Source organism: Myotis myotis, unplaced genomic scaffold, assembly GCF_014108235.1.
Source record: "Myotis myotis isolate mMyoMyo1 unplaced genomic scaffold, mMyoMyo1.p scaffold_m19_p_6, whole genome shotgun sequence".
NCBI classification, from domain to species: Eukaryota; Metazoa; Chordata; class Mammalia; order Chiroptera; family Vespertilionidae; genus Myotis; species Myotis myotis.
The window spans coordinates 74,621,803-74,645,307 of NW_023416368.1; the positions used below are offsets into that span (position 1 = coordinate 74,621,803).

The 23,505-nt window shown below is 48.2% G+C and overlaps 1 protein-coding gene across 1 annotated transcript; it reads right to left on the reverse strand.

The window, feature by feature from the left end:
- Positions 1 to 580: 580 nt before the first annotated feature.
- On the reverse strand, positions 581 to 23,503 carry CUNH8orf74 (chromosome unknown C8orf74 homolog). Its single transcript, XM_036315497.1, has 4 exons — positions 23,456 to 23,503; positions 21,805 to 21,997; positions 3,753 to 4,156; positions 581 to 829 (listed from the first exon to the last, which is right to left on the reverse strand). Exons 1-4 carry the CDS (start codon positions 23,501 to 23,503, stop codon positions 581 to 583), a joined length of 894 nt encoding a protein of 297 aa, XP_036171390.1.
- Positions 23,504 to 23,505: the final 2 nt, after the last annotated feature.

Here is a 23,505-nt window from a genome sequence, read left to right on the forward strand (position 1 = left end):
TCCCATGTGAGCAACAGAACCAGTGTGTCCCCTAGAAGTCCTTCTTGGTGTCTGGTGTCACCCCTACTCTTACCTGCTTCAACCCACTGGTGGTGGTTCTGTCTTCAGTGTCTAGACCAGGGCTGGGCAAACTTTTTGACTCGAGGGCCACAGTGGGTTCTTAAACTGTACCGGAGGGCCGGAACAAAAGCATGGATGGAGTGTTTGTGTGAACTAATATAAATTCAAAGTAAACATCATTACATAAAAGGGTACGGTCTTTTTTTTTTTTTTAGTTTTATTCATTTCAAACGGGCCGTATCCGGCCCGCGGGCCGTAGTTTGCCCACGGCTGGTCTAGACTCAGGCTTAGTAAGGAGGGGATGTTTGCTTGTTCACCAGGCACAAAGCTCTGTGCTTGGCAGAGAACAGCCTTCTTATTTGGGTTAGATTTTCAGGTGGTAGAAGATGGTTTCCAGAAAGAAGATAGAGATAAGATGATGGGTGTTGTTACATTTCTTTTAATCACTAGAAATCACTGACCTATTGGGTGCTGAGCATAATACCTAATACTTCCATAATCGTCAATGATTGTTCCACAATCAGTCTTTAGATGCCTTCTTGCCTTTTGCTTTCTTTGCTTTGCGTGCTTTGTTGATCTTAAGAGATTCATCTTGGCCTAGCTGGCCACTGATGGAGAGTGGGAAAGGGATAGGAGCATTGAGATTTAAAGTCTTCTTCTGAAGTTTCAGGTCCAAAATATCAAAAGTTGTCTGTATCTCATACTGAAGCAGCTCTTTCAGGCAATTGATCTGGATGTGAATGGCCTCGTTGATGATATTTTCTAACTCCTGGAAGAAACAGAACAAGGCTGGTGAACAGGCCTCAGGGGAAGGCCTCTGTAGATAAGGTTCCTCAACCGAATCCAATTCTCTCTTCTTACTGAGTGCTAGCACCTTCCATTTCCCTCCACCCTTCACCCTACTCTGCCCTGGGAGGCCAACGTATGAGGGCAGCATCAACCGGCTACCTTAGCTTTTGGCTTCTGGTGGAGTTCCACCAATGGGAGGTTCTGGCAGGAGATCTGAGTGTGGGAGGAGAATGAGGTCTCTCACCTTCCTCCCAACCAGCTCAGGGTTGGCCATATCTATGATCCTCTACCTACAGCTAGACCTCCAGCAATTGCTCCTTTTCTTCTCCATTCTGGCCTATTATGGTGATCACCCTATTTGAGTGTGTCATTTATTACTAACATTGTTCTGGAACCACAGGCTAGTGCCATATCCCCTGCTTTCTGGTCAACACAAGCTCCATTTGGATATCATTCCCCTTCCTTTTTCTCCTGCCCTCATCTCATTCCCACATATCAAAGTTTTAGTAGCTTCTTTGGAGAGGATGGGAAATTTCTTAGAGAGTGCAGAAGTCCCCCAACCAGCCACCCACCATCTGCCACCTTAAACAAGAGACCTTCTCTGTCATCTAAATCAGGATTGCAACATCATGAAATCCTGGAGACATGAACTATGTAACTATTTTTTCCAGTTCCCTCCTCAAGCAGCCAAATAGCAGTTCATGCCTGCACTGGGGGTGTTGGGGACATACTTGGAGTAACCAGTTGCCTAGCAAACATTTCTTTGCGATCTCATATTTTAGTTCAAAATCTCATGGAAAATCTTACATTTGCCCCAGAATATTTCCTTGATTGTCTATAATAATAAAAGTATAATATGTTGATTGGACCAGAGAGCCAAATGACCTTCTGGATGTCATTCCGGACATCCTTCTGGATGAAGCCATGGCGGTGGGGGCCAAGGCAAAGGCAGTTAGGGGTGATCAGGCAGGCAGGCGAGTGGTTAGGGATGATTAGGCAGGCAGGCAGAGGCAGGTAGGGGTGATCAGGCAGGCAGGCAGAATGGTTAGGGGTAGTGAGGCAGGCAGATGAATGGTTAGGAGCCAGCAGTTCCAGATTGCAAGAGGGATGTCCGACTGCCAATTTAGGCCTGATCCCATAGGGATCCCGGCAGTTTGACATAGCCTGAGGGGTCCTGGATTGCGAGAAGGTGCAGGCCGGACTGAGGGACCTCCCCCATGCACAAATTTTGTGCACCAGACCTCTAGTTTTTATATAAAAATAATGTTCTTCCCCTAAATACTTAGGAAAGATTGTGCTCTAAGAAGATGCACCATGTTTATTCTATGGTGTTGAGTGTCCCCAGCTCAGGCACACCACTAGGGGCACACAGCAAAGGGGACCCTAGCCACAATCCACCTGGCAGAGACCAGCAGCAAAGTGATTGAGACCCACAGGGAAGCTGGGAGGAGCAGGGAGAAACAGCTGTTTGTGTGTGTGTGTGTGTGTGTGTGTGTGTGTGTTGGGGGAGGGGAGTGGTGTGGGTAGGAGTTGGACAGGAGGTATCCCCTTCTACCCATGTCTTTGCCCACATATTCTAGAGCAAGATTCCTGGAAGGGCATGGAGACAAGCTCCCACTTGGGTTCTGTTGGTCCCCATTGGATGGCTTAATGCACTAAGATTATGTAATAGCCTGACGAGCTATTTACCTGGGAGACTTAACTTTAGAAGAGTATCATTCCTTCTGTTGTGTTTATTGTTCTTTAGAGATTTTTTCAATGCTTTATTTGAATACTTTCCAGGGCCATTTACTCTTTGCCTGACAATTCAGAAATCCCTCCCTCCCCTTCATTTTTGTTAATCCTCTCCCATGGATATTTTTCCATTGATTTTTAGAGGTAGAGGAGGATGGAGGGAGAGAGAGAGAGAGAGAGAGAGAGAGAGAGAGAGAGAGAGAGAGAGAGAGAAACATTGATATGAAAAAGACAATCAGATCGGTTGCTTCCGGTACATACCCGACCTACACCCCCACCGAACCTGCAACCCAAGTACATGCCCTGAGCAGGAATCAAACCTGTGATCCTTTAGTATGTGGGCTGATGCTCTACCACTGAGCTACACTGGCCAAGGCAGAAACTAAAGGCCCTGTGACTTCAATGCCACATCTGGTTATTACCCCTCATACATGTGTACATGTACATACGTATGCACATGTCACATGTCTGTGTGTTCAAAGATGATCCAACAGTGATGATATCAGTGCCTATATATAGCTAAAAAGTGAGTTTAGACTCTGCCAGGCCCTCAAGAAGTTGACTGCCCTGAGGCCAACCTAGTCGCCATTTATTAAAGAGCTGGTCACTGGAGACTCTGGCTCCTGGAGGGCAGCCCAGTTTCTTAGATCCACACACCCCACTTCTTTACCCACCTCATTGCATCACCCACTCTGAGCTGTGTGACCCATGGCCCTTCCTTTGTCATCTCCACCCAGGCCTCATGGCAGGCAGACAAAGGGCCCTGAGAGAATCTGTGGTGGTTCAGAGCTTGGAAGTCTTTCTGGGTAGAATATGTCACTGATTCCTGATGCAGTGGAACGAACTTGAACTTTGGAGTTGCCAGGCCTCAGTCTAAATCTAAATTCCACCACATGCTAGCTTGGTGACCTTGAGCAAGTTGATGAACTTCTCGGAGCCTCAGTTGGCTCATCACTAGAATGGGAACATGAATTGTACCTTATAGGCATGTTTCATGAAACATGCATGCAAAGCGTGTGGCAGATGGTCAGTGACTTGCTGTCCCTTTCTGCCCCCTCCCATGTGTGCAGACAGTCAAAGTCTTGTTGGTGCCTGGATGTTCTCTTGGTAGGAATGAATGTTTGCTCATGGCAGGTGAGCAGCATCCCTCCTTGCAGGCACAGCCTTACCTCTCTCTCCAGAACCTGTTTCTGCTGCACAGCCATCTCCGAGAACTTCTTCTGCAGCATGTGCTCCTGCTCCAGGTGCAGCGCCTCCTTCAGGAGCAGCACGTTGGTGCGCTTCTGCACCTCGGCCATAGTGAGCTCAGCCAACTTCAGCTCAAGCTTCCACAGGTCCCTGTCCTTGCCCTCAGCCAGTGGGAGGGGCTGGGGCGGCACACACACCTCCACGTGGTTGACGGTCAGGTTGACTTCTTGGTCCTGGCCCAGGACATATTGGTAGAGTCTGTAGTGGCGGATGAAGGTGTTGTAGAAGTAGTCGCAGAGGGCCAGCAGGTGGGTGGTGTTGAACTGCCCCTGGTAATCTCCAAGCTTATTCCTCAGGATGGTAATGGCCTCGGTGATGGAGCAGCCTATGGGCAGAGGGTACGGGCATGGAGTGAAGCAGGGGACGGTTGCATTGATGGCTTGACCAACATAGGCTCCGAACCCAGGCACTCTGACCCCAGAGCCCATGGGGTCAGAGCCTGCCAGCTATTTTATATTACTATTTATTAGCTTTCAGAAGCTACCAGATGTACTACATTTCCCTTCTTACCTTGGATTCTTGGAAGCTCAAAGCCAATTTTATGTAATAACATTTATCCCATTGTTTTCTTATGTGATTATCCTTCTCCTTTGCTGTATTTTTACTTTTAATTCAAAGCCTTCCTTCAGCTGTGCCTTATATTGTTCCCACTTCAAACCCTTTGGGATGGAGATGAGGGTGTAAAAAAGGGAGTCTGATAAGAGAGGAGTGTGAGATGATTGGAGAGAGAGATGTTATATTGGAGATTTGTGTCACAGAGTTATTAGGAAAATACTGTTTGTACCACGGAAACACCAGCTCTGTGGGTGGAGCCATTGGCATCCTTCACAATGTGAAAGTCCAAGTCCTAGCCCTGGCCAGTTTGGCTCAGTGGATAGAGCGTCAGCATGGGGACTGAAGGGTCCTGGGTTCGATTCCGGTCAAGGGCACATACCTCAGTTACAGGCTCCAGGACGAGTGCAGGAGGCAACCAATCTATGTTTCTCTCACATCCATGTTTCTCTCTTTCTCTCTCTCTCTTCCACTCTCTCTAAAAATCAATGGAAAATACCCTCGGGTGAGGATAAAAAAATGATATTGAAAAAAGTGTATGAATGATATTGAAAAACAAACAGATCAATAATAAATTAAAAAAAAAAAAAGAAAGTCCAAGTCCTACAGGGGCTCATCCATCTCTTCCTTTTGACTTGGTTGCCCCCTACCTCCTCCTGGCACACCAGCCTCAGCCTAGGGTGCCCTGCCTGTGCAGGACTCACTCCTCAGGAGTGCCAGTTTCCCACAGAGGCCTCCTGAACCACCCCACCCCACCCCACACTCCCTAGAAACTAGTTCTTTTGCCATATCAAGCAAAAGTTAGAAGTTAAGTTTAGTGAAAAGAATGTTTAAGAAATCAACTTCATCTGGAGGTGGAAGAGGGAATAGGGAGACTAAATGGTGATTAGAAAAAAAATAAAATAAAGAAAAAAATAAAAAAAGAAATTAACTTTATCAATTGTTTTGCTAGAAAAGTGACAGTTTCAACTGATATAAGGTTTGTTGCATTGCTGTTATTATTATGTATTTATGTAAATTGCTCCTTTGCATATTTAACTTGACAATTAAAATTTAGGTAGGTAAATAAATTACATTAAAAGTTACTCAGAAAGTATAGTTACAATATAGTTAGGTTAGATGTTGATAGCTTTTTATTTTTAATTTAACTTAGTCATCCTTAGCCCTGAATTGAATACAAAGAGTAAGCTTTCTTTGTGATTAAAGCAGATGCTCTACACATCCAGTGTGTAATCAGATGTATAGACTATGGCATTACAACTTGATGGGGGTGGGCAATTAGAAAAAAATGTCTGAAAGATCCCCTCAGTATGACCCAGCAATCTCATGTCTGAGTTCGTATCCAAAGGTCATTCTATTAGGCTCTTGAAAGGATATCTGCATTCCCATGTTCACTGCAGCATTAGTCCCACTCACCAAGGTATGGAAACAACCTAACTGAATGTCGACGGGTGAACGAGTTTTAAAGACTATGTGATACACACACACACACACAATGAAATGTTATTCAGCCATAAAAAAGAAGGAAATCCTGTCATTTGCAATAACATGGATGGACCTGGAAGACATTATGCTAATTGAAATAAGACACAGAAAGACAAATAACTGTTTGACTCACTTAGATGTGGAAACTCAGAAAATGGAAATCATATCAGCAGAGAGTAGAATGCTGGTTGCCAAGGGCTGGGGGTGGGAGAAATGGAGAGATGTTTGTTCGTCAGGGAGGCCAAGTTCCAGTTACGCAGGATGAGCAAGTCCTGGAGATCAGCTGTGTAGCGTAGTGCCTATAGCTAGCAATGCTGTTCTGAGTGCTTGAAGCTTGCTGAGAGTATACCTTAAATCAGGGGTCCTCAAACTACGGCCCGCAGGCCACATGCAAATACAAATATTGTATTTGTTCCCGTTTTGTTTTTTTACTTCAAAATAAGATATTGGGGGTATAGCTCAGTGGTAGAGCATTTGACTGCAAAATAAGATATGTGCAGTGTGCATAGGAATTTGTTCATAATTTTTTTTTAAACTATAGTCCGGCCCTCCAACGGTCTGAGGGACAGTGAACTGGCCCCCTGTTTAAAAAGTTTGAGGACCCCTGCCTTAAATGTTCTCACTACCAATGAAAGTGGTAACTATGTGAGTTAGTGGATATGTTAATTAGCCTGAGGGTGGTTATCATTTCATAGTGTATATCAAATGTCACCTTGTACACCTTACATATTTGTGAATTACTGACAACTGGAAATTATCCTATCTAATAAAAGCATAGTATGCTAATTAGACTGGACATCCTTTTGAACATCCTTCCGGAGGACCTTCTAGATGAAGCTGGGGCTGTGAGGGCCGAGGCCGAGGCCACTGGGGGTGAGGGCCAAGCCCCTTGCACGAATTTCGTGCATAGGGCCTCTAGTTTGTTCATAATATGTCAATAAATCTGGTGGAAAACCACACACAAAAATATTTTTTTAAAAATTGCTCTTGAGGAAAACAACAGTAACAGGTTAAGCTGCTGCCTTGGCCTGCATGTCAGTGTGAGGTGCACTCTCTCCCATCTTCTCATTTGTTCTCACAGCTTCTCATTGTGCCTCAGAGACTGAGCCTCAACGACAGCCATCTCTGCATTCTTTGGCCTCGTTCTGGGAAATAAGCCAGCCAGGTTGCTGATCCCGGGGACCTCTTCACCCCTGAACCTTTGTCTCAGGTTGGTGGTGGGGAGGGGCCCAGGGCCAGCAGGAGCCCTATGTTCCAGAATCAGCTGGAGCTTTCTAAAAACACAGAGCCCCCCCGGCACACACACACACACACACACACACACACACACACACACAAGCAAGCACGCATGCACACATGCACAAAACACATATACATCAGCACAAAAATGCTGATTCCAAGCTGGGGACTGGCTTGGGAATTGCCTCCTAACTTTGATCAGTGACCCAGATTGAGCCTAAAGAACTCAGACGTTAGCACACAAGGACCATTGAGTCATCAAATGACCAACTGCAGGAGGATGGTGCCAAAGGTCCCAAAGGCCCTATTCTGACAAGTGACCTTGCACGTGGCATCTGCCCTCAGGACCCTGGTCCCCTCACTAGTGGTATGGCTGCTGGGTCCCTTTCTGCACACATGGGAGCTTCGTGCTGCTCAGATATGGTGGGCATTTTGTTCTATTCCTCTTTTTCTTTGGGAGAGAGGTGGTTAGAAGGGACAATATGGAGTCTCTTATTCTTATGGTGCTCATATACATTATACAATTACAGAACAAGCGCTGAGGGCTCCTCTAAAGGCAACATGCAAGTCAGTGCCCAGGGCAAAACCGGGCACCCACTCAAGTGCAGAGAGGAGGAAGGGGAAGCACAATAAGACCAGGCGAGGGAAGCGCTCTGACCCCGGATGCTGGGGGCTGGTGCCAGGGAAGGTTTCCTGCAGAGAGGACGTTGGAGCCCAGAAACAGGATGAGTTTGGCAGAGATGGCATTCCTAGTGGAGGGACAGACGGGAAAAAGGCTAGAGGCACGCGGAGTACTGTGTGGCTGTGTGCATGTGTCCCCATGGCTCAGGGCTCCTGGGAGGCAATGCTGGAGCCTGGGCATTGGGGCTGGAGGACAGGAGACTTGAGGTCTTCAGTTTGCAAAAGGCAAGCGTGTGTAAGGCACATGGAAGAGCTACACTTCACCCCAAAGCCCGAGTTCATGGAACCCGAGGATATCCAAGGATGGGCTTCAGGACCCGTGGGACCCCCAGGAATTGCACTGTCCAGGATTTTGCATGTGCATATGTTTCTGGGGAGAGTGTGCATAGAGCAGTGGTTCTCAACCTTGGCTGCACATGAGAATCACCTGGGAATCTTTTTAAAATCCTGATTTCTGGGCCTCATCCTCTGGAAATTCTGTTTCTTTGTTACTAATGTTGTGGCCCCACCCCATAACAAAGAAACAGAATTTCCAGAGGATGAGGCCCAGAAATCAGGATTTTAAAAAGATTCCCAGGTGAGCTGAAACAGGTTTGGCTCAGTGGATAGAGCGTCAGCCTGCGGACTAAAAGGTCCCAGGTTCAATTCTGGTCAAGGGCATGTACCTGGGTTGTGGGCACATCCCCAGTAGGAGATGTGCAGGAGGCAGCTGATAGATGTTTCTCTCTCATCGATGTTTCTAACTATCTCTCTCCCTTCCTCTCTGTAAAAAATCAATAAAATATATTTTTTTAAAAAAAGATTCCCAGGTGATTCTAATGTGCAGCCAAGGTTGAGAACCACTGGCATAGAGAGAATCATCAAACTAAGAACCACAGAAAAGTTATGAACCGTAGCTGAGAGCTGCAGAGCCACTCAGAGGTGTTAAGATGAGACGTGAGAGGTCAGACGGGTATTTCCGAGAGATGGTGATGGCACCTGGAGGCCAACAGGGAAGACCAGTGAAGGCATCCCAGAGAGTGGGGGCATGGTGAGGTCACCTGTTTCTGATCATCAAAGCTGGAGTCCAGGCCGGCGTGGAAATGACTGCATTGATTTTGTCAGGTGAATCATCACACCTCTGGGCTCCGTGGAGGTTGAACTGCTGGAAGGAGTCCTACTCCTCCCCCAGCTCAGCCGGTAGCTCATGGGGCTGGGTCACCGGCACCCCCCACCCCCATGACCACCTCGCCATCAAGGCCAGCCCCTAGCATTCTCTATTTGGCCAGCAGCCATGCACTCGGCTCAGGTTTGGTCCAAGGTCTCCAGGCCCAGCAGGGCTGAGCGCCCTCAGTGTGTGCCTGAGCTCCCAGCTGCCCGGCATCCTGGAGGAGGCCCCACACTGGGCGTGGGCTGTGGCCTCAGCCTGGAGGTCATGAAACACAAGTGGGGACCTTGTCCTGGGTCAACAGGGAAGGAGCCCTTGGACATAATTCTAACACTCAGCCCCAAGACACTCGGGCAGGCCCGGTTTTCAGCAAAGCTCATCCCCAGCTGGCCCATGAGACACACTTTCCTGGCCCCCAGACCACTCTCCACTTGCCGCAGGCTGAGAAGTCTTGATGACTCAGAGGATTAAGTCTCCGGAGAAGCCTCTGGCTGCCAGGTAGACAGATCTGTACCTGCAAGTGGTTCTTCAATAACAGGGAGTGGCCTTCATTTGCATTGGCTGCTGGGAACTTCCTGAAGATGGTCCCCAAGCCCCTGGAGGCCAGCACCTGCTCGGGGACAAGGGCAATGAGCAGGGAAGAGCGGGGGTGGGTGACAACCCCAGACACTCCAAAATCGGGGCAAAAAGGCACTGGGCATGGACCAGGCACCCTGGGCACCCTCCCACTGCCCCTCACATTCGGGTCTGGGGCTGGGAGATGAACAGGGGCTGCTCCTTCTGGGTGGGCGTGAGGGGGAGGATCCAGGTGCCACGGGTGCCCCCTGACAAACCAGTTTGGTGCCCCCGCCTTGGCTCCCAGGGGAGGAACCAAGTCAGGTCACAGCCTGGCTGGCTTACATTTCCGAATGCCTGAGCGCCTACCAGGGCTGACCTTAGATGGTGGGAAGCAGACCAGAGCACAGGGCCCACCCCGCCACCCCCTCCTATGGCCTGAATGCTGCCCCTCGCCCATTTTTTCTGCTCTTGGCAAAGCCCTGACAAACTCATTCACCCCAAGGTGCCAATGACAGTGACAGCTCAGAGGACAGGTGTGCTTTTGAAGTAGCAGATGACTCTCGTGTAGGGAGTGCTCTCTGTGTCCCTCAGGCCCTGGGTCACCACAAGCTCCACCCCTCCCGGCTCTGTGAGACAGGTGTAGGCATCATCCTGAGTTTATCTAAGAAAGAAACCGAGGCTCAAAAAAGTGAGGGAATTTGCAAATGGTGAGTGGCAGAGCGAAAATTCAAACCAGGGCCTGACCCAGGGACGCCCCTTGCAGCCATCTAGCTCCTGGTGGCTCTGTGCTCTCTTTCCAGACTCTTGGAGGTAGATACTAGAATATGTTGGATCAAGAGAAATTAAACATGCTAATAGGCTCAGCAAAATGTGTTCATAGGCCAGAAAAGGTTGAACATATGCCTATTTCTCAAATTTATTTTCAGTTGAATAGTCTCTTGGGACCAAGGAACATATTTTGGCAACTATTGAGCTAGTTAGTCCTTTCATCCTACAGGTGGGAAACTGAGGCCCAGGGAGAGGCAGGGCCTTCCCTAAGGCTCATTGTGACAAAATCAGGACCTGAGCTCCAGCCCAGGCGTTGGTGGTCTAGGGCCTGTCACCACTCGCACTGTGGGGAAGGGACTGGTTTTGATTTTCATCTCTGCCCACTGGCCCTGAGGCTTCTTGGTCGGTCAGAAATGTCTCTGAAGGGTGGGTGGGGGTGCTGCCTGCCCAGGGGAGGAATGAGCTGGGTGAGGAGACACGCATTTGGTTCTGCTCTGGGAAGTTTGCTCTGTGGCTGCCCTCCTAACCTCTGGCCTGGACCCAGGCAGGAGGAGCCTGGGGTGAGAGCTCGAGCGCCCTCCATGTCCTGCAGCTCCTGCCTGTCCCAAGGTGTCTGGGCTGCTGGCCTCCCCTCCGCCCATTGCAGAGCAAGCAGTTCCTTGTGGAACACCCCTTTCCAGGTGTGCCCATGGTGCAGCTGCCTGGTGAGCTGCAGGGAGAGGAGAGTGGGTGTCTGGTTTGGTCTGAAGGCCATCTGCACTGCCTGGGATTGGCCAAGGGAAGAGCAAACTGGCTGGATAAACCTTCCCCGCTGTCCTGTGATCACGGGACCAAGGATCCCATAGCACTTCATCTTGCCAGCCACATGCTCTGTTCTCAGCCACTGTCCAAGGTCATGTGAGCCTGGGGCAGCCCCTGGATTGGAGTTGACATTGATGCTGGGGGTCATTCTCAGAGCTTGTGTGGGGTGCTGGGTCAGAGTCCAGATTGGGAATGCAGACCGATATGGGCCCACATGTTGCTTCTTGATCACTTGCACAGATTATTTGCTTCTGTGGGCATTAGTGTTCTCATCTGTGAAACGGAGGTGATAACAATGCGCACCTCATAGCATCAGAGGAGGGCGTGTGTGTACAGAGCTTCCCACCATGCCTGGGACACAGTAAGCCATCAGTTAGTACCGGGGTCGTCATTTTCAATATTGTGAAGAGGCCACTAGCATTTCAACTCCCCAGGGCTGTGAATTGTTCGGGAATCCACCAATTCTTCCTGGTCAGAGAGCTCAGTGCACTGCTGAGTGAGTCCTTACTCTTCCCCATCCTCTGGCCCAGGGCTCTGGATGCTGGCTGGAGAATGGCTGGGGGAGTGGAGCAGGATTAAACTGATGGGTGGGGCAGGAGGGGCTTGTCAGAGGGCAGAATAGGAGCTATTAGGCAGAAGGCTCAGAGAGACAGATTTCAGTTCAGCGGCAGGAAGACTTTCTGGAAAACAAGAGTGTTGTCCATGGAGTGACTCTTACTTTGAGCAGTGAGGAGGCATTTAGCTAGAGAGAGGATTCAGTGGTGGTGAGGTGTGGATCAGGTGACCTCCTGGGTCCCTTTTGACTCTGAGTAGCTATAGTGACTTCCAAGAATCTGACAGTTCCTCAAAGCCACATGGGGTGGTGGTGGGGGGGGGGGGGGGGCGGCGGCGTGTGGGCCTCCTGGCAAAACTCTGCAGCTGTCTCAAGCTTGGCAAGGGGAGCCTGATGGTAAGTCTTCATCACCATCCTTGTCGTTAGCATTCCTGAGATGAAAACGACCAAGCCATCCCATCGTGCCAGGGACAGGGCACATCATAGCTGTACCTCATCCCCTTTGATGTTGGGATCTTCAGGAACCAGCATGTCCAACTGACCGCAGGAGGACATGGGAAGGTAGAGGTAGGGAAAGGTGTCACTCCAAAGGGCTGGAAGTCTGGTCTCAAGGGCACTGGTACCATCTGCCCACACACGGGTGGCACTTCCAGGCCAGAACACATTAGCCAAATGGCACAGTTCACCTTCTCAGCTTGGCCTGTACACTGGAGCCACCTGCTGGGGGTCAGGATCTCAGGTCCATGTTGTGAGCAACCCCAGGTGATCCAGTTAGGAACCCAGCCCCCAGGTGTTCTCCCTGGTCCCACCAGGTTCTCAGCTCTTCCTGCTCCTCGGCGGCCTCACGCCCCTCACTGCAGGGTGCTCTCCTGGGCCACATGCTTCTCAGGCCTCCACGTGCCCGGTGTACAGATCCTTCTGGTGAAGATGAAGGTCATGGGTGGGACTCATGCTTTGCCACCAGGCAGTCCTGGGTTCAAATCCCAACCTCGCTTATTGGAAGTGCAACCTGAAGGAGGTTATTTAAAGTCTCTGAGCCTTTAAAGCAGTGGTTCTCAACCTGTGGGTTGCGACCCCTTTGGGGGTCGAACGACCCTTTCACAGGGATCGCCTAAGACCATCGGAAAACACATATTGAATATATAATTACATAATGTTTTTTTGTGGATTAATCACTATGCTTTAATTATGTTCAATTTGTAACAATGAAAATACATCCTGCATATCAGGTATTTACATTACGATTCATAACAGTAGCAACATTACAGTTACGAAGTAGCAACAAAAATAATTTTATGGTTGGGGGTCACCACAACATGAGGAACTGTATTAAAGGGTCACGGCATTAGGAAGGTTGAGAACCACTGCTTTAAAGGAACTTCAGATAAAGTTCCTTTATCTTTAAAATAATGTGTATGTAATCCACAGTGGCCAAGACATGGAAACAATGAAAGTGTCCTGTGATAGAGGATTGGATAAAGAAGAAGTGGTCCATATACACAATGGAGCACTACTCGGCCATAAGAAAGGATGAAATAGCGCCATTTGCAACACATGGATGGACTTTGAGAACATTATGCTAAGTGAAATAAGTCAGACAGAAAAAGCTAAGAACCATATGCTTTCACTTGTATGTGGGATGTAAAACTGAAACTTATGAACACAAACAGCAGAGTGGTGCTTGCCAGAGGGAAGAGGATGGGAGGGAGAAGGTGGACACACGGTGCAATACACAGATCTTGTAACAAGGAAACCCACACATGAAACCTATATGTTCATGTTGACCAATGTCACCCCAATCGACTTAATAAAATTTAAAAAATGCTTATGATTCAAGTTCGAAGTAAGGATTACTGATGATGCTATGTGTGCAAATGCCAGGCTCTACAGTGCCCCCTTCTGCACGATGCACAGCTGCCTGGGAAGGTTCAGGAAGGTTTCTATGGCACAATCTTGATTTCTGGACTACTAACTGGTTCAATCTGCCCTGGTAAGATGTGATCTCACTCAGTGCTATGGGCTGACTTATGGTGTCCCCTCCTCCATTCATATGTTGAAGTCCTAATCCCCAGGACCCTCAGAATGTGACTATACTAGAGATAAGGTCTTTAAAGAGGTTTGAATTAAGGTTAAATGAGGTCATGTGGGTGGGCCCTAATCTGATCTGACTGGTGTGCTTATAAGAAGAGAAGATTAGGACACAGGCACACGCAGAAGGAAGACCATGTGAAGTACAGAGTGTGAGGATGGCTGTCTAAAAACCAAGGAGGGAGGCCTCAAGAGAAACCAACCCTGCTGACACCTTGATCTTGGACATCCAGTCTTCAGAACTATGAGACAATACGTTGTGGTATTTGTTATGGCAGCCTGAGCAGGCTAAAATGCTCAGGGAGGTATCTCTGAAATGATAGTTGCCCATTTGCCCCAATAAATGCTCTCCCAAATTATCTATCAATGGCCTCTGTGGAAGATTCCTCTAACCATCAACAAAGAACTTGCCTCCAAAGGCCCCTCCATCCAGGTTTAGTGTGAGGGGCATTGGGTTTATGCTGGGAAGGTGCTGCTGTTCTCTATTCAGCCTGGTCCTGAATCACTGGAGGCTCCTCGATGTGGGCTGGGTATTTGGGGGTTGGCAGATAGACCCTGGGCATGGCCATGAGTATGCCGGGTGGGGCCGGGGGTGGGGTTAGGGAGTAATCCCCTCCTTCCAGCCCCCAGCAGTGGGGGGTGGGCGGGGTGTCTGCCTTCCACCCTATGGCTGCCTGGATGACATTTCCTGGAGAATCAGGAGTGGCTGTGGGTGGGACTGCAGATACCAGTGCTGTGACACGCTTCACTCAGCACTCGCCTCGCCACCTTGTATGTCCACTGACCGGTCATCAAGCCCACTTCCTGTCAACCCCGGGAGAGCAGGAAAGGGGTGTTTCCTAGCCCAGACGTCTAGGAGCATCAGAGAGAGGCCAGTGCTCACTAGACGCAGAGGATGACAAGAGGCAAAAGCTACAAAGTGGCTGAAGAGATGGCTGGTAGATGAGTAGTGGTTGGGGGTCCTGGTAAGTGTTTGCACCGGCCTGCATACCTTCAGCCCTGAACTCCCTGCTGAGTGACGGCTGGGGCAGGGGAGGCTATTTCTCCTCTTACCGTTCTGGCTGCAATGTGCCAGTCACAGGCAGGAAGTACACTCTAATCCTCTGCAGCTCCCCCAGGTGGAGGAGTGACTTCAGAGTCAACATACGCCCCAACATCTCTCTCTGTTCCTGGTCTTGGCAGGGTATGCAACACATCTGCCCTTTTCCTGAGATTTCCTTCCACCAGAACAGAGCTGGCAGCCTCTGTCCCTCTGTGCTGTGCCTGGTGACTTCATGATGGGAACTACCCAGGGCTTCCGGAGGCTGGCAGGGGAGGTGTGAGGGAAGGACTCATTCTTCTGGCCTGGGGTTGAGACCAGAATGTCCTGGTGAGCCATTTGCCAGGACATGGAATCAGCTTACACTTTTGAATAAAGGGCCACCCTTTCCCTCCTGATCCCAATGCTCGATTGGGCGGGGAGATAAGCTGAGCTGTGGGCTGTCCTGGCAGAGCTCTGATTCATTGTTGTGCAAACATGACTCTCCTTAAACGCTGTCTGCCAACTTCGTTATCTAGTATGCAAGCAGAGCTCAGCCATCCTTATCCCCAGATTAAACACACACATACACACACACACACACACACACACACACACCTGGAGAAGCTACCTTCCAAGAGGAGTGACAGGCCAGTGTGGACTTTAGCTGAAACAGAAGCTTGAATGTGAGTCGGTTGGCCAGTGGGACCCCAGGCTGTCTGTAACCTGCACCGCATGACCTAGGGAAGACGTAGCTAGATATGCAGATGGGACGTGTGCCCAGGAGGAGGGCAGGGCGGGATGTGAGATGGGAGGGACCTGACCTGTTATCTTCACCAGCTCTATCCGCCACTTAACAAGAACAGTGAGCAGATGCCTTGGGCAGGAATGCCTCCTTACATGTGTGCCCGAGGATGGGTCCCATGAGTGTTTGGAGGGTGTCTGGGCCACCATTCAGTCTGGTCTGCAGGGTGGGGAGAAGACAAGAAATGGCACAGACAGCAAGCCCCTGAGGGGCAGCATTCTGTAACTTCCAGTCCTGGACCACTGGCATCTGCTATTCATCCTGCCTCGCCTCCATGCATGGTGGACACATGGGAGCTGACATTAGCTGAGCACTTACTATGTGCCTGTCACTCGGCAATAAATACATTTTGCATGCCCTGTCTCATTTGATATTTCGAACTGTCCTAAGAGATGGAGTTATTACAGCCTTCATTTTAGAGAAGAGGAAATGAAGGCTCAGGGCGGGAATGTTTGCAAGATTACACAGTAGTAAGTGTGGAGGTGGGATCCGAACTCAGATCTTCTGACTGTAGAGCTTGGTGGACTCCACTGTGCTGTTTCTATCATCATCTGCACACACAACCCTCAGCGAAGTAATCCTGGGACAAGCCAAGCAACCTAACCTCCTCTCTGCATGCAGAACATATCTTCTCCATGGGCATCAAGATTTCGTTCATTCATTCATTTCTTCATGCAACACCTACTGTGTGCCACATGCATTATTTAACACTGGGGGGATGGATAGAGGGGACAAAAATAAAGAAGGCATAGATGCCTTCTCCAGGGATTCAAGCCTCCCAGAGAAGGGCAACAAGAAAGGGGGCAGTGGTGGGGATTGGGGTGAAGGGGCTCTATGGAAATGATACAATATTAAGATGATAAAAGGCACAGGGGATCTCTAGTCCAAACGTGAACACCTGATGGTCACACTATGTAAGGCTGATTAAATATTTCCAGGGCCTGCACTCTGCTTCTAGAGGACACAGTTGGAGCATTTGACTAAAAGGTGTAAAAGGAAGACAGCTAGATATGTGAAGGACTTCCTAACAACAAAAGCAGTGTACACAGGAAATGCATTGCCTCAGAAGGAGGGAGCTCCCGGCTAGGATGGTTCCCGCAGAGGCTGGAAGAACCTTGTTGGCTGCTTGGGCTCCCTGCAGAGAGGGAGTTAAGTTTTCTGATCACCAAATCTTCCAACTCCAAGGTGTTAGAAGCCTACGAGACACAGATAGGCTGTGCTGGTAAGGTACGTGATACCAGAAACGCCGACAGCTCCAGTGCGATCTAATCTCCTCAGTTTGAAGCTGTGTTTGCATCATCACTGACTGTTTTGGAAGGTTTTGGCCTGTGCAAGGCTCTGATGGAAACTTGAAAGAGCCCGCGCTCCCACCTGCTTGGGGCTGACATTTTTCTTCTCTCTAGTCAGTGTTTGTTCTGGCCGTGAGCCACTGCAGAGCTCAACCGACAGAGGTGAACTCTGGTACCCATGCGCTGCTGTGAGCAGCCGGGAGTGGGACCCAGAGGGATGCCAGGAAGGCCCCGGGGTGCGGGGGCTGCGGGTGGCAGGGGTGGGATGAAATTTCCCAAGAGCTCTGAAACCAGTCTGTGTGTAATGCTGTGTCTTGCTCAAGTCTTCAGACTGGGACCATTGGGTGGGAGCAGAGGAGTGGAAGGGCACGTGGCGGCTCCAGAAATAAAAGGTGGATCTAAGTGCACAGAAGATGTGTGATGGGAACACTGAATGGCTTGAAGCAGAGGAGTGATGGGATTTTATTTGTATCTGAAAAGAAATCACTGTATTGTTTGGTGAGTGGGTGCAGAAGTACGACATTTTCAAGAGACGGAGCTGGGTTAGAAAGGGTGGTGGACGAGGAGGTGGTAAAACATGAGATTATGGAAGGACACAGATGCTGATAGGACTGGTGGACAAGCTCTGGGTGCATCAGGTACAGTAAGTGTTCCTTGAACACAAGTACTGCAATACCGCCACAGTCAACCTGATAACAGAGATGGTCCCTAAGTGAGCAACATAGGGGACAGTATACAGCATGGAGACACTGGACAAAGGGATTATTCATGTCTGAAGAGGGACAGAGGGAATGCCATGAGATTTCATCACATTGCTCAGAATGGTGCACAATTTAAAACTTAAGAATTGTTTATTTCTGGAACTTTCCATTTAATATTTTCAAACTGCAGTTGAATGCATGTAACTGAATCCATAGAAAGCACAACTGTGGACAAGGAGGGGGACTACCTTATACAAAGTACTCTTTTTTTAAAAATATATTTTATTGATTTTTTACAGAGAGGAAGGGAGAGAGATAGAGAGTTAGAAACATCAATGAGAGAGAAACATCGATCAGCTGCCTCCTGCACATCTCCTACTGGGGATATGCCCACAACCCAGGTACATGCCCTTGACAGGAATCAAACCTGGGACCTTTCAGTCCGCAGGCCGACGCTCTATCCACTGAGCCAAACCGGTTTCGGCTACAAAGTACTCTTAAAATTCAACAACAAAGAAACAACCTGATTGGAAAATGGGCAAAGATCTTAACAGACCCTTCACTAAAGAAGATATACAGATGGCAAATCAGCATATAAAAAGATGCTTCACGTCATATGTCACCAGGGAAATGCAAATTAAAACAATGGGATACCACTCTGCGCCTATTAGAATGACCCAAATCCAGAACACTGACATCAAGTGCTGGCGAGGATGGGGAGCAACTGGAACTCTCGCTCATTGCTGGTGGGAATGCAGCCCCTTTGGAAGGTGAGTTCTTACAAAACTAAACATACTCTTACCATATGACCCAGCAATAACACTCCTTGGTGTTTGTCCCAAGGAGCTGAAAACTTATGTCCCCACAAAAACTTGCACAGATATTTATTGGAGTATTATTCAAAATTGCCCAAACTTGGAAGCCACCATGATGTCATTTGTAAGTGAACAGAGAAACAAACTGTGGTTCATCCAAAAAAAATGGAATATTATTCATCTCTAAAAAGAAATGAACTATCAAGCCATGAGAAGACATGAAGAACACTGACATGTAGATTACTAAGTGAAGGAAACCAAAACGAAAAGGCTACCACCTATTGTGTGATATCAACTATATGACATCCTGAAATGGGCAAAAATAATAGTATGGAGACAATAACAAGATCTGTGGTTGCCAGGAGTTGGTTAACCCAGAGGGATGGGCGATGCGAACACTGATGAATAGGGGAAGCACAGAGGATGTTTAGGCTAATGAAACTACTTTGGGTAAATGTCATTATACATTTGTCAAAACCCATAGAACGTACACCACCAACGGTGAACCCTAATGTAAACTATGGACTTTGGGCAATTATTATGCATCAATTATATTCATCGATTGTAAAAAATGCACCACTTTTGAGGGGGATGTTGACAATGGGGAGGCTGTGTGTGGCAAGGTTTCTGTGGGAAGTCACTGTACCTTCTGCTCTATTTTGCTGTGAGCCTAAAACTTCTCTAAAAAAATTAAGTATATTTAAAAAAATAGTACAGCCCGAAGCCATATAACTTATAGAGGAAAAGCTCCTTGACATTGGTCTTGACAGTGATTTTTTGGGTGTGACACTAACACACAAGCAATAAAACAACAAATCAACAAATGGGACTCCGTCAAACTAAAAGCTCCTACATAGCAAAGGAAACATTAACAAAATGAAAAAACCTACAGAATGGAAAAAAAATTTGCAAACCACATATCTGATAAGGGGTTAATACCCAAAATAGATAAGAAACTAATACAATCCATTAACGAAAACTCAAATAATCCAATTTAAAAATGGGCAAAATACCTGAAATGACATTGCCCCAAAGAAGATATTCAAATGGCCAACAGGTACATGAAAAGATGTTCAACACCACTAATCGTCAGGGAAATGAAAATCAAAACCACAATGAGATATCACCTCACACCTGTTAAGAAAGGCTGTCATCAAAAAGCCTAGAGATAACAATACTAGAGAAAGGGGACTCATGTGAAGAAAAGGGAACCCTTGTGCACTGTTGGTGGGAATGTGAATTGGTTCAGCCACTATAGGAAACAGAAGCTCCTCAAAAAATTAGAACCAGAACTACCATATGATCCAGAAATCTTACTAGGGGGTATATGTCTGAAGGAAGTGAAATTACTATTTTAAAGAGATATCTTCACCCCCATTTTCATTGCATCATTATTCATAAGTGCCAAGACATGGAAACCACCTATGTGTCCATCAATAAATGAATGGGGAAAAAATAAATGAATGGAAATGTTATTACACACACACACACACACACGCACACACACTGAGGAATATTATTCATCCATAAAAAAGAAGGAAATCCTACCATTTGTGACAACATGATGAACCTTGAGGGCATAATGCTAAGTGAAATAAGTTGGACAAAGAAAGACAAATACTGTATAATTTCACTTACATTTGGAATATAAAAGACTGAACTTATGGAAACAGAAAACAGATTGGTGGTTGCCAGAGGTGGCAGAGGGGGTCGGGGAAAATGGGGACAGCTGGTCAAAAGGTATAAACTTCTAGTTATAAGAAAAGTAACTTCTGGGAATGTAACATACAGCTTGGTGACTATAGTTAACAATACTGTATTGTATATTTGAAAGTTTGCTAAGATAGTAGACCTTAAAAATTCCCACTATTAAGAAAAAAATTATAACTATGCATTTTGCAATATATATATAATCATTATTTTATACACCTTAAACTAATACAATGTTAATATGTCAATTGTATTGCACTAAAACTGGAAAAAGTAGTGCAAAGAAAATTTTCCTAAATTGGCCCATATAATGCTCCATCATCCCAGAGTCTTTTCATGCACATTTCCTAACATGAGGACATTCATAACCATCAGAATCCCATCACCCTTGACATACCACTACCATCTAATCCCCAGACCTCACTTAAGTGTCTCCAGTTGTCCCAATAACATCCTTTATAGCAAAAGGACCCAAACTGGGGCCACATGTCACATTTAGCCGCCCCGTTTCCTCAGTGTCTTTCAGTGCGAACACTTCCCATCTTTCCTTGGTTCTCAGGACCTTAATGTTTTTGAAACTTACAGGAGAGGGATTCTGTTTAATGCCCCTAACTTGGTGTTTTCTCATGATTAGACCAGGTTCTGAGTCTTTGCTAGACCCATCACAGAAGGATGCTGGGCTCCTCTGCATCCAATTAAGGGGCACAGATTCTCAGTGTGTCCTCTTACTGATGACACCCATTTGGATCATTTGATTAAGGAGGTGTCTGCCAGGCTCCCCCCTTGTCAGAGTGTTCCCTTCCCATTGGGATCAGTAAAGATGTTGTGGGGAGGGTCTTAGAAAATATGAAAGCCTCCCATTTCTTGTTAAGCATTCCCCACTGGTTTTAGCATCTGCTCATGATTCTTGGCTGAGTATGACTATGATGGTGACCATAGAAGGGGCTGCTCCATAAATTTGTTTAATGAATGAATCTGCATCTCACAGCCCCAAAGGTCTACAGATGTGACCACATTCCCGTGTGCCAAGAACTCACAGAGAGAGAGAGGCTCATAATCTTCTCATGAAGCTCAACACAGGGCAGGGGTTCCCTCTGTCATCCATCCATAGGTGCTCCATCTATAGTCTCACCTGCCCGCTACTCCCTCACCCTGCCAGCAAACTCTTACCTATAAAAGATTCCCTCAAGACACTCAGCAGAGCAGCCTGATCTTGGGAACAATGAGCCAGCTTTTAAGAGTGCAATGGGAAGTCAATGAAGGATTTTAAGCAGAGGAGTGACACATTTGATTGATGTTAAGCAAAAACAAAACTAAACCAAAATTCTGAATTACGATCCTCCCTCTCTCTTCCCTAAAACAAAATTTGACTTCCCTCTGGGCCAACCCTAGCTACCCCAGAGGTATTGGTCTGATGATGAAATTCATGCTAAAGTGCCAATGTCTGACTGGGAAGCAAACAGCCTGGCTGCTGTGTGAACAGCTAGGAGTGGTGCAAGGTTTTCAGCCAGGGAGACTAGTGAAGTTTCAGTGAGAACATTCTGTTTTCTTTGCTTTCAAGAAGCCTGGACAGGGACTCCACTGATGTGCATGTGGGAAGGGTAAATGCTGGGGCGGGCGGGGGGAGGGGGTGCGGTGAGGTAGAGGGAAGAAAGGGGCTCTCAGCTCTTTAGAGAGCTCCTGGGGCGATGGACTGCAGGAGGTTCTGTGTGTCCCTCCTCCTCCTGCAAGCCTCTCTGATTCCTGCCCTGGAGGAACCATACCTTTGGTTTCCTTGAGCAGCTCATCGGTGAACTTGACCACCTCGACCACCTCCACCCACGGGAAGCCTTTGCCCACGGCAAAGATGATGCTCTCGTAGAGGGTATCCAGTAGGATGCTTCTGCGGGAGTCTCTCACTTCGTCAAACTTTTCCCAGTTCAGCAGTCTCCGGAGGTGCTCTCGACCTTCTGGTTTCTGAGAGGCATGACATGAGGGGTGGAGGGTGACAAGGGGGAATCAGGATCACTGGGCAAAACACTCCTAGGGTCCCCACATGGCTCCCTACTGTCCTGAAGAGTGACCAAAGAATGTATGTCTGCCCGGTCAGAACGATGCCTTCGATTCTGGACAGCACCCTCCCCCCTCCTTTCTGGGGATGCACTCTTCTTTCTAGCACTGCGCATGCCTCTGAGCATTCTCATGCTAGTCATGGTAGATCTGAGTTTGTAAACCTCCAGCAGGCTCCATGTCCTGAATCACGGTCCTTCCTTCCTCTTCCCTGAAACAAAATATGACTTCTCTCTGAGCCTACTTTCCACTAGCTGCCCCAGAGGAAAATTCATACTAAAGTGTCAATGACTGAGAAGAGGCTTGGCAAGGCAAGAAGGAATGTGTCTTGCTTGGTGAAAATTCAGGCACTCTGGCATGCCAGTGGGGTAAAGCTTGATCAGGGTACCTTTTTCCCCAATCTATAGGGGAGGTCCCATTTTACTTGAGCATTTGTCTGGCCCTTCCAGAAAGGCTCTTACAGATCACCAACAGATGGAGAAGAAACAAGTGCCTTGAAGGGAAGGGGTAAGAAGAGGCGTGGCATGGAGTGGAGACCCATGAACCTTGGAGTGTTGCTCCCCTGGCATGGGAGAAGGCTCTGGCTGGGGGGACTGTTGATGGAGGGGCCAGGATTGAGGGCTGAGTTGGTGCCAGAGAGAGGCCCAGGGCCCTGTCCTCAGCCCCCAGGGCTTCCTGTCCCCCACCACCACTCTGCTCTGACCTAGTCAGCCTCACAGATGCCCAAGGTGGTGTCTGATGGGACAGCTCATTGACACACTTGGCTGGGACTCAGTGCCTGCACCCCTCTGTGGACAGCCCTGCTCTGGAAGGAGCTTGCTGATGGGTCCAGGCCCTATGGCTAGGATCCTCATCACTCCTTGTCACCAAATTAGTTCTGAGAAACCAAAGAAACTGACCTTTTCCTGCCTTAAAGAAACAGACCCCCCCCCCCCACACACACATGTACACCATACACTCCTTACACACTTTGGCATACAATCCCAGAGGACTCCCAGGGCCCCGAGGCTCCTCAGGGAGAGGTAGCACCCCCTGTGATAGCCCTCAGGACCTCCTGGCTCTCCTGGGGCAAAGGCAGCCCCAGAGCCCACATACCCACCCTCCCCTCCCTCCAGCAGGCTCTGGGCATCAGGGGCTGTCCCTTTAGGCTCTGAAGACAGCCCACAGCTTCAAGGGCTGGGGAGCCTTTGGCTGGGCATTCTAGAGTGGACACACCCATTGGGGGCCTCAGAGGTGGTGTCGGGAAAGGGGTGGTATCCAAGTTGTCCATCTGAGGAGGCACCGTGAGGGGCCACTTCTCGCACGCACCTCACTGCTAGACCAGTCTGAGCAAACTTCCTTTTAAAAGGCACGTTTTCTCTTCACCTGAAGTTGGAAGACATTTTTCACTCCATGGGCTGTTAAGAATGCCATTG

Bases quoted from the DNA above. Each gene is read 5' to 3' on its own strand.
- CUNH8orf74 (XM_036315497.1), bottom strand. From the start codon at position 23,503: ATGGCATTCTTAACAGCCCATGGAGTGAAAAATGTCTTCCAACTTCAG. The intron at 4,157-21,804 runs GTATGGTTCCTC...CTCTGCCCATAG, and splicing joins GCTGCTCAAGGAAACCAAAG to GCTGCTCCATCACCGAGGCC. The intron at 830-3,752 runs GTAAGGCTGTGC...TGTTTCTTCCAG, and splicing joins AACAGGTTCTGGAGAGAGAG to GAGTTAGAAAATATCATCAA.